Source organism: Lygodium microphyllum, chromosome 13 (genome assembly GCF_053477565.2).
Source record: "Lygodium microphyllum isolate KBCC chromosome 13, Lygodium_microphyllum_v1.1.10, whole genome shotgun sequence".
Lineage (NCBI taxonomy): Eukaryota > Viridiplantae > Streptophyta > Polypodiopsida > Schizaeales > Lygodiaceae > Lygodium > Lygodium microphyllum.
Genome location: NC_141147.1, coordinates 94,067,667 through 94,082,148, shown reverse-complemented (window position 1 = coordinate 94,082,148; position 14,482 = coordinate 94,067,667). Strand labels below are relative to the sequence as shown.

The following is a 14,482-nucleotide window of genomic DNA, read 5'->3' as shown; positions in this document are numbered from 1 at the left end:
CTTCATTCGTGAGGTCGTTGAGGATAGGACTGCTGATCTTGTCAAGATCTTGATGACTGGAATCCTATAGACTTGCTCAAGAAAAGTCTCTCAATGGAGCATTCTGCTTTCCTTAGAAAGATGATGGGCTTAGGATGAGATGATATCTTTCCTCATCCTGTTGTACCTATGCATACTTGTACTTTTTCTTTTTTTCCCTCCTTACTAAGGTAGATTCACCTTTAAGTGGGAGGTTGTTGGGGGTAAAGACGCCTCTGCTTAACTGCTCGTGTATTACTACATTGATAGTATCCACGCCTACACAGTGCAGGTGACGAACACCCATCATTGTCACTTTATTCTTTATTCTTTTAGTGACATTTGAATAAAGGAAAGATTGGTCATACATTGTGACTGTTGGAGTCCCCACATTTGGAGTCCACCTCTCCCTTGCTCCTGCTCCTTTTGACCATAGCTCTTAATTCCACTCATGCTTCTACTTCAGGGCTCACCTTCCTTCACTTCATGACAGCAATTGACTTACCTTCCTTATTATTCCAATACTTGATTGTAAGTCATAACCTCCATCTTGCAAGATGTTGGTTAAGCAATCTTCTTTCTAGATAGAACTAGTTGGTAATCAACTAGACTCTTCTTCAGTCAGGTTATATTGATTGCTATTAACTTCACGTGCTTTGAAGTTGTGGACTTTATCACCATAGATATCAACCCAATAGACAATTCCTTACATGTGAACCTAAATTCTCCTCAGTTGGGATTTGACCCAACTAAAAAGCACAACCATTTAACCAAATATTTGGAGATAAGGATGAGTCGCTCCTCCCTCTTTTAGATCTCCAAACCAAATTAGGGGTGATTTTCATCCAAGCTCTCACTAGCTGTTGAACCACCTGTGACTCTTTAATCTTCATACTATATACAAATCACTATATATAATGTCTTGCCACTTGGTTCCGTACGAAAATTTCCCATCAGCTTTTACCTTCGGAATTCAAGATGCAAAAATAACTAAGACTGGCCATTGAACATTCTTTTGAGACTAGGATGCATAAAGTATGCGAAGCATGTCAATTTGAAAAGCAAGCATAGCATGTGTTTCCACACGAAAAACATGTATACAAGAAGCCACTTGAATTAATACATTCTGATATATGGAATCCTACAAAGACTACTACTTTGAGTGGTTGCATGTATTATGTTTCCTTCATTGATGATTATACTTGCAAAGGATGATTTTACTTTATGTATGAGAAAATTGAGGTATTCACTCACTTTAAAGCTTTAAGGCTTTGGTTGAGAAGAAAAGAGGGTTACATATTAAATGCCTAAGGTCAGATGGAGGGAAAGAATCTCTCTCTAATGAGTTTTTTACTTTTTTGTAGAAAAATGATATACAAAGGTAGTATACATGTAAATATACTCCATAACAAAATGGAGTTATTGAGCAAAAAAACAACCATATTACAAAGGTAGTTCGTGTATTGATATCATAAAGAATTTAGGTTTCTTGACAAAAGGAGAACTACAAGAGGCTACAGGGGACTAAAGTGACCTCTACTTTTTTGAAATAGGGTTTTTTCTTTTTCTTTCTTCAAGCTAAGCTTCCATGGCTATCATGGTTTATATTTCTTCATATCTCCTCGCTCCTAGCTCCAAATCATATGCAAGATGAAGGGAAAGCTTCCTTGCTTCATGTTCTAGATGTTGAGTGTCAGCCATCTTCTACATGAACCATTTGTAACACTGACTCAAGGTGATTCCTACTCCAATAGGAAAACCTAAGTACCGGATAATTCTCCCCTTAGGAACTTGATTAAAACATAGCAAGACCCAAACAAGGCTATTCTCCAATGGGAGATACAATAATTCTGACTTTAGACTTACTTATTTTTGAGCTAGATAACAATGCAAACTCATCATATATTTGCAACAGATTCTATACTAAATCAAGGTCCACCTTCACCAACTTGCAATTTTCATTGGGAAAAAGCTGTGCACACATGTACTGCCCATTTGGGAGCACAACAGGCCTGATCAACCCTCCTCTAACAGCAGCATCAATGTTACACAATAATGGATGGGTCACCAATGAGAAGAGTAAAGGGGCAATGCGACAACCTTGTCGAATGCTTCACATGAGCTCAACTTTGTCTGATAGATGAAAATTTTCCATCGATAGAGATACATGCAAAGCGTTGGAGAAGAGGGCAGATATCATTTGGACAAACACCACACATCCAAATTTGCCAAGCACTACCAATATAAACTGCCAGCATACCCTATCATATGCTTTTTCGAGATTCATATTGAGGAGAACATAATCTTGCTTGCTTGGTAAAGCATCGTCAATACCAAACACAATATATATTTCTACTAGGAACAAATCCATATTGCCATCTATGGACAAGCTTGGGAATTATTCCTTTAATCTTGGAAGCCATTGCCTTTGCCATGACTTACAGGGAGTGTTCAGCATTGTTAATGGCCACAATTGACAGTGACTATGCCTTTGTACACCTTTGGGCAAGCTTAATTGACTCCTTTGTTTGCAACAGATGACATTGTACCAATCGGCCTAAAATGATTAAGAAGCCGACATAGATCACCTACACGCTTATCCCATATTGACAAGTAAAACTCAATGGCAAATCTGTCTGGATCTGGGATCTTGCCCCTCTTCATTATTTTAGTCACTTGGTAGACCTTCTCTATAGTAAAAGGCTGTCCTAAATAAAGTGCCACATCAGCATCGATTTTCTCTGTTATACATTCTAAAAAAGAACTGTACTTTGCTATCATATTCCATCCTGCCATTGAAAGGCTTACTCACTATGGCCAAAAGATGAAACACCTTAGATATAGCCACATCACACTAGTGTGAACCTTCTTCATCCTCAACCAATACAATTGACTCCCTTTCTTTGTTTCATTCTCAGAGACGCAAGATAATCTGCATTAGAAGCTGCCTTCATCATCAAGTAACAATACCCACTAACTATGCCTACTAAGGGGTCATTCTTGCCCAGCTTTGTCTCCTGGAACCTTGCTACATCAGGTCTACATTTCTTGATTAAGGCCACCACCTCAAGCTGTCTATCCTTTGAGCACATCCCTCTTGTATTCTAGGAGAGCATTGTAACTTTCTTTGAAAGCTGTCTATCCTCTGAAGGAGGCTGCATTAGGAGCCGTCTATCCTTGAGCAGCTGTAACTCAATGGTGCTCCTGATCCCTAACAAAATTTTCAACATTTTGGAGGAGAGAGTAGTATAGCATTAGCAGGCCTGAAAAGAAGAGCACTAAGAATATGAATTCTACATTGTTGAGCTGAATGAAGTACTCAGCCTTATTTCTCCCATGTCTCTTGATGAAGGTAATTACTCTTTTCATGCAACCCTCCCAATTGGAGACTGGGTGGGCAGTAAGTGAGATTGTTTTTTCCCTAGTCGATCAGAGACGACAAAGAATCTTAGATCAGGTTGAGACCCAGCTGGCCCCATGATTGAGGTAAAATCCATCTAATCTACATCCCCTCCATGTAGCATCTAAATGCCTGTTATGCCAAGTAAGAATTTAAGAATCATTTCCAGGGATAATAGCTGCCACATCAACCAACTGATGCTTAATGGTTAGGGCTTCCCATGCCTCCTTTCCATCCCCAATCATGCATCCAGACCCATGCAATCTATTCCCCATGTCTAATGCCATATTGTTATCGCCAAACATTATGGCAGCATCAAAGATTGATCATTGAGCCACTGCTGCTTCTGCTCCCACATGCAAGATACATTGGGAGCATAAACTATGACATAATCCAAGTATGTCCCCACTTACCTTAATCCTAACTCCCAATACGGTTCCCTCGTTGTCCTTAAGCAAAATGATGGGCTAAGACTTTCCTTGACCACTAACATTACGCTCCCTTTCCCATGGGCTACTGAGCATCTAAAGTAACAATACCCACTAACAATGCCTACTAAGCGGTCATCCTTGCCCAGCTTTGTTTCCTGGAACCTTGCTACGTCAGGTCTACATTTCTTGATTAAGGCCACCACCTCAAGCTGTCTATCCTTCGAGCACATCCCTCTTGTATTCTAGGAGAGCATAGTAATTTTCTTTGAAAACCTGTCCATAGGAAGAAAAGGACAGTGTCTCAACAAGACTGCCCAAAGGAGAGTAAAATTTGTAAAAGGTTGATTGCCCCTCGCCAGATTAGTAATAGACACTTTGCTTGCTTTCCCCTTCTTGACTGTTTGCCATCCTGTATCAGGAGGTGAGTTCTCTTTACCACCAGCCTTATTATCTCCTTTGATTTCTTTACCCTTATTGGTATCAATCGAAGATAACACCCTGCTCTTTTTACCAGCATTTTTCTTGCTCTTCTCCTCGCCATTACTTCCTCCATTGTTGGTTTTAGACGATGAGGCAGCAGATTTCTCTGAGGGACCACTAGTTTCCTTCTTCTCCACATTCTTGGCTGTTTTTTGCCCATTCTCAGAGTGATTCTTCTTTGTCTCATCACCATCAGAAGTACCTTCTTCAGACACTGCTTTGGAGGACAAGCATGGGCAAAATGCCCAGATTTTTGCACAGATAGCACACATCCAGAAAACTAGCAAACTTGACTTTGAATAAAATATTCAGACCACACTTGATAATCTCCAGGGCTTCAGGTGATTCAACTCTCCTGTCCCATAAAGCACATACCCTCCTTTCACCTCTAGGGTTGGAGGATAATGGAGGCATGTACAAAGGCTTGCCAAGTGCACCAGCAATAGTTCTGATCTCAGCTTCAAAGACTGCATGAAGATTTGGGAAAGTAACCCACACAGGGCACGCTGATGGGAGAACCTTGTCATGAGAGAAGGTTGCAGACCATGGAAGGCTGTGAACTAGATTTCCTTAGTAGCCCATGGGGCAAAACAAAATCTAGTTTCTCTCAGCTTAAGAGCCCACCAGGACTCAGTAAAATTCCTTCCCCACAAACTGATAATAGTGCAAGCTGCAATGGGCCTGATAAGTGTTGCAGAACCACATAGAAAACTCATCATCATTAGGAACTTTTCCCATGAAGTAAAAATAAAGCCCAGCCACAGAAAACTTGTAATATCTTTTGCACATCTGCTCCATAGGGAGTGCCATCTCCACCCTATGCACACGCTTAGGAGTTGTTAGGCCTGCTTTCTTTCTTGCACCCTATATCTTGTACATGTTGGATGAGAAAGCTTGGACATCAGGCTGCTTCACTTTCACTTGTGCTGCATACATTTCTACATCCATTGCTCCATCCGTATCCCCTTTCTGCTACTTCACCTGTGCTGCTTCAGCATCAGTGTCCTCCCCAGTCCATCTGGCCTGGGCAGCATATAAGTTGTGTGCTGTTCTCGCAGAGATGTTTCCCCACCAAAACTTAGGTTCACTCCAGGTTCAAGGCAACTCCCTGACTTATCACACAATTGGATAACAATACTTGTAAGCATGATTCATAGTTGTCAGGTACGAAAAGTACAGTACGATACGGTACAATAAAATATGGTACTAAATGGTACCTTAAGATTTTATAAGGTACGGTACAATATTAGTACGAAAAAAAAATTAACTTCATTATTTTGAACTATAGATGATAGAACAGATGTTTAAAGTCTAAATAGCAATGCTATTGGAGTATATAAGATGAATACTTGAGGGTAACACGCCAAAACCTCTATGGCATATGCCGCATGCGCAACATGCGCTACAACTTACAAGTACATACATATGAGTGGATACATCATACATGAATGATCATACAAATAAGAGGCATGTATGCTTGAGAGAGAGGGAGAGAGAGAGAGAGAGAGAGAGAGAGAGAGAGAGATGAAATGACATGAGATGCTTTATTAACGTCTACAAGAGGCCAAAATGACCTATGAGACCAACAGTTACCAAACAAACCACCAAAGGTTTTGGTAAAAGATTTATGAATTTTGTTATGGTTTTGTTTGACATTGCTAAGGCTAAAGTAGCTACCGATGGTACATCAATGATGGGACATCAATTAGAAACGTTTGGAACTGCTTGAATACCTTATGTATGGCCTTTGACTCTAATATATATCATAACAAAACATGTATGAGGAGTCTAATCAAGCTTCCACCCCCTTTCTTGGTTAATTGATCAAGGGTACAAAATCACCACCACCACCACAACAATAGTCAACAACCCAAACCACCAACAATAACAACAACCACGCAACCAAAAAGAAAAAAGAAAAAAAAGGAGTAAAGTGCTTGTTTTTTGGTACGAATTCGTACGGTATGGTACGGTACGAACCGTGTAGTACGAACCAGTTCGTACTACATACGAGTGCAACTATGGCATGATTATTAACATGTGTGATAATGATAACCTCAATGATAATAGCTTCAGACCATTAAGCATACTTTTCTTTGCATCCAATAGTTTTAAATTTTTCATTTTCATCTGATGGGAGAAATATTTGTTTCATGGAGGTTTTTGATTCTCAAGTTTTATGACACATATCTGACCACATTTGACCTAAAATCAATTGGCTCAATGAGTATAAATGTCCTGGATTTCACAAGTTATTGCTTTCTTTTCAAGGGAGACAGCCCTTTCAAAATTCCAATTTTGCACACCTCAGAAACAAGAATAAATGCTCCTCCAAACTTGCAAGATATGGGCCCAAGAGATGCTGCAGAAGCCTTCTTGCGAACCAGCTATACAAGCAAACATTGCACTGCAAAGTGGTGATATTGCACTACAAAGTACAGTTAATAGTGATATCTTATGTGGCGACATTCTGCATAGAAACAGATGCAACAGCAGCCTCTGCCACCAATGCAGCTGGCACCCTTCCTTGCATGCATGGCCCTATATCCAATGGGTGAAGCCATGAACCATCGAATAGCAGATTGACACCAGGGAGCATAAGATCACTGTTGTCAATGTCATCAAAGGGATCTGGCTTGGTTTCTGCACTTGATGGAGGGTTTGCATCATCCACGATACGCACATTTGCTTCATATACTGGGGTCAATGGAAATGATCTGTAACCACAAGCCAACTACAGCACTTAGTATGTCCTGTCATGTCAAGGATGGCTTGATGATTAAACAGGATAGAAATTTCTGTTTTTTCAATGGCATTTTATTGAAGCTGTAAGTAACACTTCAATGAAAATGAAATAATCACTCAATATGTCCTCCCATGCCAAGGATGGCTTGAAGATAAAGCAGGATAGACATTTGACCAAATTAGCTGTAAACAACAGTCCAATAAAAATGAAATAATGACTAAGACTTGTTGTTTCAGAGCTTTTACAAGAGAGGGACTTAATGGCTGCAAAGTATGAATAGATTGAGTTCACACAGAGTGCTTCTAAAAAGTGTTCAAGGGGAAACAGAATTCATTCTAAGACATGTACAACCAGGCAGGGAAGCCACTGATCATGAACCAACCACAGACCATGGTTGACAGGATGTTTTTGACCATTTTCATTTTCACCCTTTCTTAAATTCTCCAGAATCTCTCTTTTATCAAGCGTTACTGAATAATATACCCTTTGCTGATGCCCTGTTATAACCAGGAAGTTCTTCTCAGAATATTGTATGGCCTCTAAACCTAGTAGGGCTTTAAGTCTAAGCACTAATCACAGTGAAAACACTTCCTTTCCTGGCAAGAACTGGGAGGCATGCAAATAAACTGGCTGTAATATCTTCTTTGCTGATGGCCTGTTAGATCCAAAAAACGTTCTGCCCAAAATATTGCACAGCCGCAAAAGTCTAGTGGGGATTAAGTCTAAGCACTAAGCACAGGAAAGATTACACTTCTTTCCCCAGCAAGAATCAGGAGGCCTTTTTCAACGCACAGAAGCTGTCTTTTGGATAAGAAATGAAACATGGACGTATATAAAGTAGACTGGAGTCTTATTAAGATGTGAGCTCTATAACACTGACATAAAAAGTGTGAAGTACCTTAAAATATCACCGTCAAAGCTTAAAATTTCTGATCTTCTTCGTCGTCTGTCAAATGGTACACGCCGTGCTTCATTGTTACTGGTTGGAGTGTTAGGAAGAGATGCTTCTGCAGAGATCTCTTGAAATGGGTTCCATCTGCCACTCGTGAAGCTGGAAAGTTGTGGAGCAGCTTTAGATACATCCCTACCATAGACGGACCTTGAAACAGGGCCATTTGCCTGGTATTCAGAAACAAAGTCCTGCAGCCTTTTCCTAAGCCTTTGCATTGAATCTTTCTGTTTCTGAAGGGCTTCTGGCTGAAGTAATTCTGCTTGGATCACTCTGTCACAAACAAGCTTACATAACGCGATGTTAAACAGTGGTATGCCAAAGTCTACACTCTCAGGGACCCAACACCATCCTTGACGTCCAGAAGAAGATAAAGGTTTGCGGATTTTGACAATACGGATGTACCCCATTGTCCAAAGATGAAGCTCCTCTGCAACACTCAATAGCGAACCATATAGTTCTGACGCTCCATTGTCATGGAGTCCCAATTCTGTCTTAAACAGGTCACTTGCAAAAACATCCTTGTCTAAAGGTAATGGAATATCTTTTGTAAGAGGTTGCCCGTATTGGGTCTCGTCTTTCCCAAAAGGCTGAACAAGAACTGCAGAATATCTTAGTAATGAGTTCACACAGTGCAGAAGAATTCCCCCATCCACCATAGACCCCTCATATTTACCACCAACTCCACCTACTCCATTTCCATCCCATGACCATACCAATGCTTTTTCACAGGCGTACAGAGGAGGAGGAAGATGCCTTAGCCGTTGACCTCTGACAAGAGCTACAGAGATGGGCCCACAGCCAGCAATAGAGTACAATAGTAATTTCATCCAAGGAGTCACAGCAGCACGGGTAGGTGGGGTGAATTGAACTGGTCCTGACCCATCTAGTGAGACCACACCAGGAGGAAGTAATAAAGGTACCATTGACACAATGACGCCATAATCTCTACGCAGCAACCGCTGCAGACTTGCAGGGTTCAGTCCTGCCAAACTCTCACAGCGGAGAACATCAACACGATAACCTCTTCCTTTCTTGCCTCGAGCCTTGCTCCGAGCAGGCCTCTCTGTAGCATTGATTTCATCATCAACAGCTTTGAAGTTGGACCTGAAAGACCCTGCATTATTTGCACTGGTAGATGGTGTATAACTTCTAGGATCAAAATCATCATCCATAATTTCATTGTAACTAACTCGCACATCATCTAAGCTTTGTGATTGATATGCATCAGCAGAGATCCACTGCTCATTCAGATCCTCTTTCTTGTCCGCTATGAATAGCTTTGGTATCTCCTGAAAAGATTCACCATAATCAAGATTTTCTTCTATGTTCATCTCATCTGGATTTCTTGCACCACCTGACCGCAGGCATTCCAAGGCATGACGAAGGCTGAATGCATGGTTAGCAAACTCCTGCAACTCACCTTCAAACCTGGTACCCTCTACCTTTTGTAGGTCTTCACATAACTCTCTAACATTGGCATCTCCCAATTTTCCTGCCTCGTATAAGGTCACAGCATGCCCCTTCATGCCTTTAGAAAAACACAGAATACCAAGTGTTCAGTTTGACTAGGTGACTTTGAAATGCTGCAACTATTTGGACAAATTTTAACCATCAAACACCAAAATTAGGGCACACTTAAAGAAGATTGCTCTTCATGAAAGAGAGGAAAAAGTGGATCATATTGACAGCTTATGCAGCAGGTTCTTGACTAAAACCCTTCTATAACTTAACAAAAAGGACTCTTCTATATCAGAACTAGAGAACAACAATTAGGCCAGCTTTGGCTGGCTACTCTGCTGGTTAGCTCGTCTACACAAAGGGAAATCCAAGAGAAAGCCCCCAAGGGAGATGATGGAATCCCATAAGGATCCAGAGTGAAATGATTTCCTGGTATCACTGAGATGTAGCGACCATATATGAAAAAATAGTAGTTATGGCACCAGCAATATTTCCTTAAAAGTTCAGATCCATGGGCATGCCTGTTCTTTTCATTCTATCTATGTGGTGTGTTCTTGTGTCATATCTAGTTTAATAGGGCCCAATAGTCCCTCATAAATGCCTGTTTCTGCAAGAGTCTGTCAAGAAGTAGGAGAGTCCCTAAGACCTCTGTCTTTCAACAAATGTGCAAGAATTCCAGCTTCCCTTCATTGCATAGGGGAATTAGCCTTGGATAGTCAGAAAATAAGCAACCAAACGATATACTTGAATGCTGACTCATTGATGTCTGAAAAGTGTCTAGCATCATGTGCTAGCAAACCTTGTGATTTAAGTATATAGAAGAAAATTACAGAGACAAACCTCTACCATATGCTGAAAAACTACAATCTAAAACTTCTCTGAATCCAGGAATGGTGAGATCAACATGACTCAACAATCATCTTTGTGATACATGTTTGTTCAACCTCTCCGACTGCTTTTAACTAATCTTGTCAAAATTGTTTGTCCCCAGCAAGAAGTATCCAAGGAACTTCTGATCTGCAAACTCAAATATCTAAAGGCAATGACATAAATCTCTCTGAAAAGGCAATGGTACCACCCTCATCTCTCCTAGTATACTAACATTTGATAAAGTAATGCTTCTCTCTATTCATATAGATATACATATGCATATAAACAAATATATGCATATATGTATGTATGCATCTAGTATTTAAAATACTCAAGAATAACCCTTTGTGATATACTGCGGTGAATCTTGCTGCATGTCCTGCTAATGCTGTATACTCTCCTTCTCTAACCTTGTTGGGCAGTACAAAGATGCCTACAATTGCGGCCCAGGGAACTGTGTGGTTTTCATGGCTCAGATTAGGGTAGAGTTGTTGCTGGAATGGGAGCCACAGCAAGTCTTGCTAGATTAATGTTATGGCTAGAGCAAGACATTCGAGCTGAAACAAGAGTCATACCAAAGCTAAGTGTGCAAAAGTGAGCACAGAGAGTGAAGTGTGCTGAGGTGGAGGAGAGGAAGAATTACAGAAGTGAGCAGGGAGAGAAGATGCTGGTGAGATGAAGCTTGCGGGAGCAAACTGTAACGCTACTGGAGTGAACCAAAATTCTAGAGCAAGAACACAAGAACCTAGATCACATTGAAACAAGTGCAAGAAATTGGGTGAGAGATATAGAAGACCAGAAAGACCCCGCCATTGGTTTCTTACTTGCTGACTGGGTCTTTGAACATCCCAAGTTCTTGGATCCTGTGTAGGCCAATATGAAAGAGCTCCTTCATTTCTTATGCTTCTGGGATTGTTGGTATGTATGGACTATGAGAAATGCATTCATTTTTTATGCTTCAGCAAGAGTGCAAAGTCATATAGTCCACTTGAAAGGACTTCTTCATTGGCAGCTTGACTTGATTGAGTTGGCAGATATTCTCCCTAGGCAGGATTTGCTTCCTTGGCAAACTACAGTTTCTTCTGTCCCACTTCTAGTCCGTCTACTTCCTTTGTACTTTGATTGTGATGTCTCAAAGAGTATCTGTTGAGTCTGTTGTATCTACTTTATGCTCAGTGGCCTGTAGCTATCCTGCATCTTGTAATCTTGTAATCTTGTAATCTTGTACCTTTTCATGATTAATACAATGACCTATTACAAAAAATTAAAAAAGACCAGAAAGATCATATTGCCAACAAAATGCTTGATACATCAGGAGCTCACTGTTGGAGCTATATACATGCGTGTCAAATCAAGGTGCCAACAGAGCAAGAACTAGTAACAGAACCAAGACCTGTAACAGAGAAAAGACAGTGGAGAACTGGTAAGCCACGCGAACGAGTGGCCAATCATCCCTACACTAGGGCGTTCCCAAGGGTTTGCTCCAAGTGGAGTGCAGTTGGAGTAAGGCCCTTGTCTCACTGGATCACTGCTGTTGGAGAAGGGCACACAACACATGGTAGCCAAGGAGAGGGAACGAGGATGTGAATAGTGCCACAAGAGGAATGGAAATGTGAGGGGAACTCACTTACATGATATACATAATACATATACCTATAGAAGGATTCACTTTTATATTTGACAAAAGCTCTACAAGAGCACATGTACAATTTGCAAAACATGATGTCTATTCCATAAATAATAGATCCATTACATTGAAATGACATGTAAGACCCAAAACATGCCCGAGCCCCACATCTAAGGTCAACTAGATAAAAGAGTCCTGCATAACACATGGCTGCTACTAGCAGGAAGATGCCAACAGAGCAAGAACTAGTAACAGAACCAAGACCTGTAACAGAGAAAAGACAGTGGAGAACTGGTAAGCCATGCGAACGAGTGGCCAATCATCCCTACACTAGGGCGTTCCCAAGGGTTTGCTCCAAGTGGAGTGCAGTTGGAGTAAGGCCCTTGTCTCACTGGATCACTGCTGTTGGAGCAAGGGCACACAACACATGGTAGCCAAGGAGCGGGAACGAGGATGTGAATGGTGCCACAAGAGGAATGGAAATGTGAGGGGAATTCACTTACATGATATACATATTACATATACCTATAGAAGGATTCACTTTTATATTTGACAAAAACTCTACATAAGAGCACATGTACAACTTGTAAAACATGATGTCTATTCCATAAATAATAGATCCATTACATTGAAATGACATGTAAGACCCAAAACATTCCAAGCCCCACATCTAAGGTCAACTAGATAAAAGAGTCCTGCATAACACATGGCTGCTACTAGCAGGAAGACTATCATCCACATTATCTAAGAAAGACATACTATCATTTAGCATTTGCAGTTGTGGTAATTGTATGTGGGTGAGGTGAGAAAGAGAGATTTTGAGCACACACACACAAAGAAAGAAAAGAAAGAAAGATTAAGATATTCTGAGGCCAAAATCAGCCTATGAGACAAAACCATGTACAATGCTGATCATCACTAGACATCAAAGTGCGATGTCGATTGGGCAAGTCTTAAGGATCCAATAAAGGCCTCAAGAGATTATAATCGGGCATACACCTTGTGGGGATGTGCATGCATCCTGACCTAGAAATTGAAATTAATAGTGGATGGTATGCTTGCACTGTTGATGAATTTTAAACTTAGCTTTTCTGCTGGCCACATTTGTAGGTGTGAAGAAATGGATAATTTAATTGCCAAATGTAATGTGGACACACCTCTGCATTCACAAGATAAACATGGTTTTAGGGGAGAGCCTCACTTCTTGATGCACTTGAACCATATATTGTGCATGTCAATTTGATGAAAAGTAAGGCCTTACAGGTGATTGAGAAGAAGGTGGGAGGATCTTGGTTGGAGGTGGTTAAAGAATCATTAAGACAATTTCCTTGGCTTGCTTGTTAGGGGCAACAGAATGGATTTTCTAATGCTCTTTCTAAACTCCTTAACTATTATTGCAGGACAGTGATGCCTTTGGAGAGGGTCAGACCAACAGGCCAATGGTTTGGTTCAGTGTACAAAAGAACCTTGTAAGGGACCATTTAGGGTATGAACCAAATGTTACTTGGGCCAACAACATGATTTTCCTCTTGATTTTGATGTTTACGGTAAAACCAATGACCACTTCAAAAGCCACTATACTGCTAACCTGCTTTGACCAGGACGCTCTTATTGTGTGGATGAGGGTACTGCAAGAAGTACCAATCCTGCACAATTTTATCATTCAAATCTTGGGGATATTGTACAAGGACACAGTTCATGATGCTGAAGGGAATCCTTGATTGTCTACATCTCACCTTCTAGACATGCCAAGGTATGATGCCGCTAACAATCTCTCAGACATGCCAGGGCATGGTGCAACTAAAAATAGGATTCCTCTGCTGCTCAGTTGGATTTCTACATCTTGCCTTCTAAACCTGCCAAGCTATGACCTAAAATTGACTCTGTCACATTGTTATTACATGAATTTGAAAGTGGGTAAGGGCCATTGAATGTCTAATACCTCTCACAGCTGGATAACCTAAATAATTCTTATATCTTGGAGGTGGGCCACGAGTAGGCAGCCATACTACAGCACCCATCTTTCACCCTGCTAAAAAGAGAATCAAGGGTTCTTTGCCAAAGCATGCACTAGAGGATAAATCTGTACAAAAATGTTTTTGGCTCAAGAGAACAACATTCTATTAATAACACCTTGAAAATTTTCTGGAGGTAAAATATCCATATGCATTGTTTGCATTTTTACCTATTGATACTTTAACGTTGAACAAGAGGGAGAAACATATATTGTGCTAGTCATGCACCAGCAGCCAGTTCTCAACACTCATTGGCCTTACAAATTAAAGTCATATTTCAAGGCTTGAAACCATCCCAAAATCTGCAGTGAAACTTCTAGGACACATGTCAGGATATGATATCACTGGTGATAATATTTTCACAATATATGGAGTACAAGTGGAGTGCTTGAGGGAAATATCTTTCCTGTGAACAGCTCAACTATGCAATCCAAGGAATTTTCACAACTGGATGATGCTGTTGAGAGGGAGATACCAGCATGGCG

General features: G+C 40.7%; 1 protein-coding gene across 2 annotated transcripts in view; it reads right to left on the bottom strand.

Annotated features, from left to right (window-relative positions):
• Positions 1-6,398: 6,398 nt before the first annotated feature.
• Positions 6,399-14,482, bottom strand: part of LOC148026914 (FAM91 carboxy-terminus protein) — a 143,822-nt gene continuing 135,738 nt past the window's right edge. For both annotated transcript variants that reach the window (XM_087691437.1, XM_087691436.1), the window contains 2 exons: positions 7,974-9,555; positions 6,399-7,046 (listed from right to left, as the gene is read on the bottom strand). In XM_087691437.1, coding sequence (XP_087547563.1) covers positions 6,785-7,046; positions 7,974-9,555 — 1,844 coding nt within the window. In that variant the 3' untranslated portion in view covers positions 6,399-6,784. The remainder of the gene's footprint in view (positions 7,047-7,973; positions 9,556-14,482) is intronic.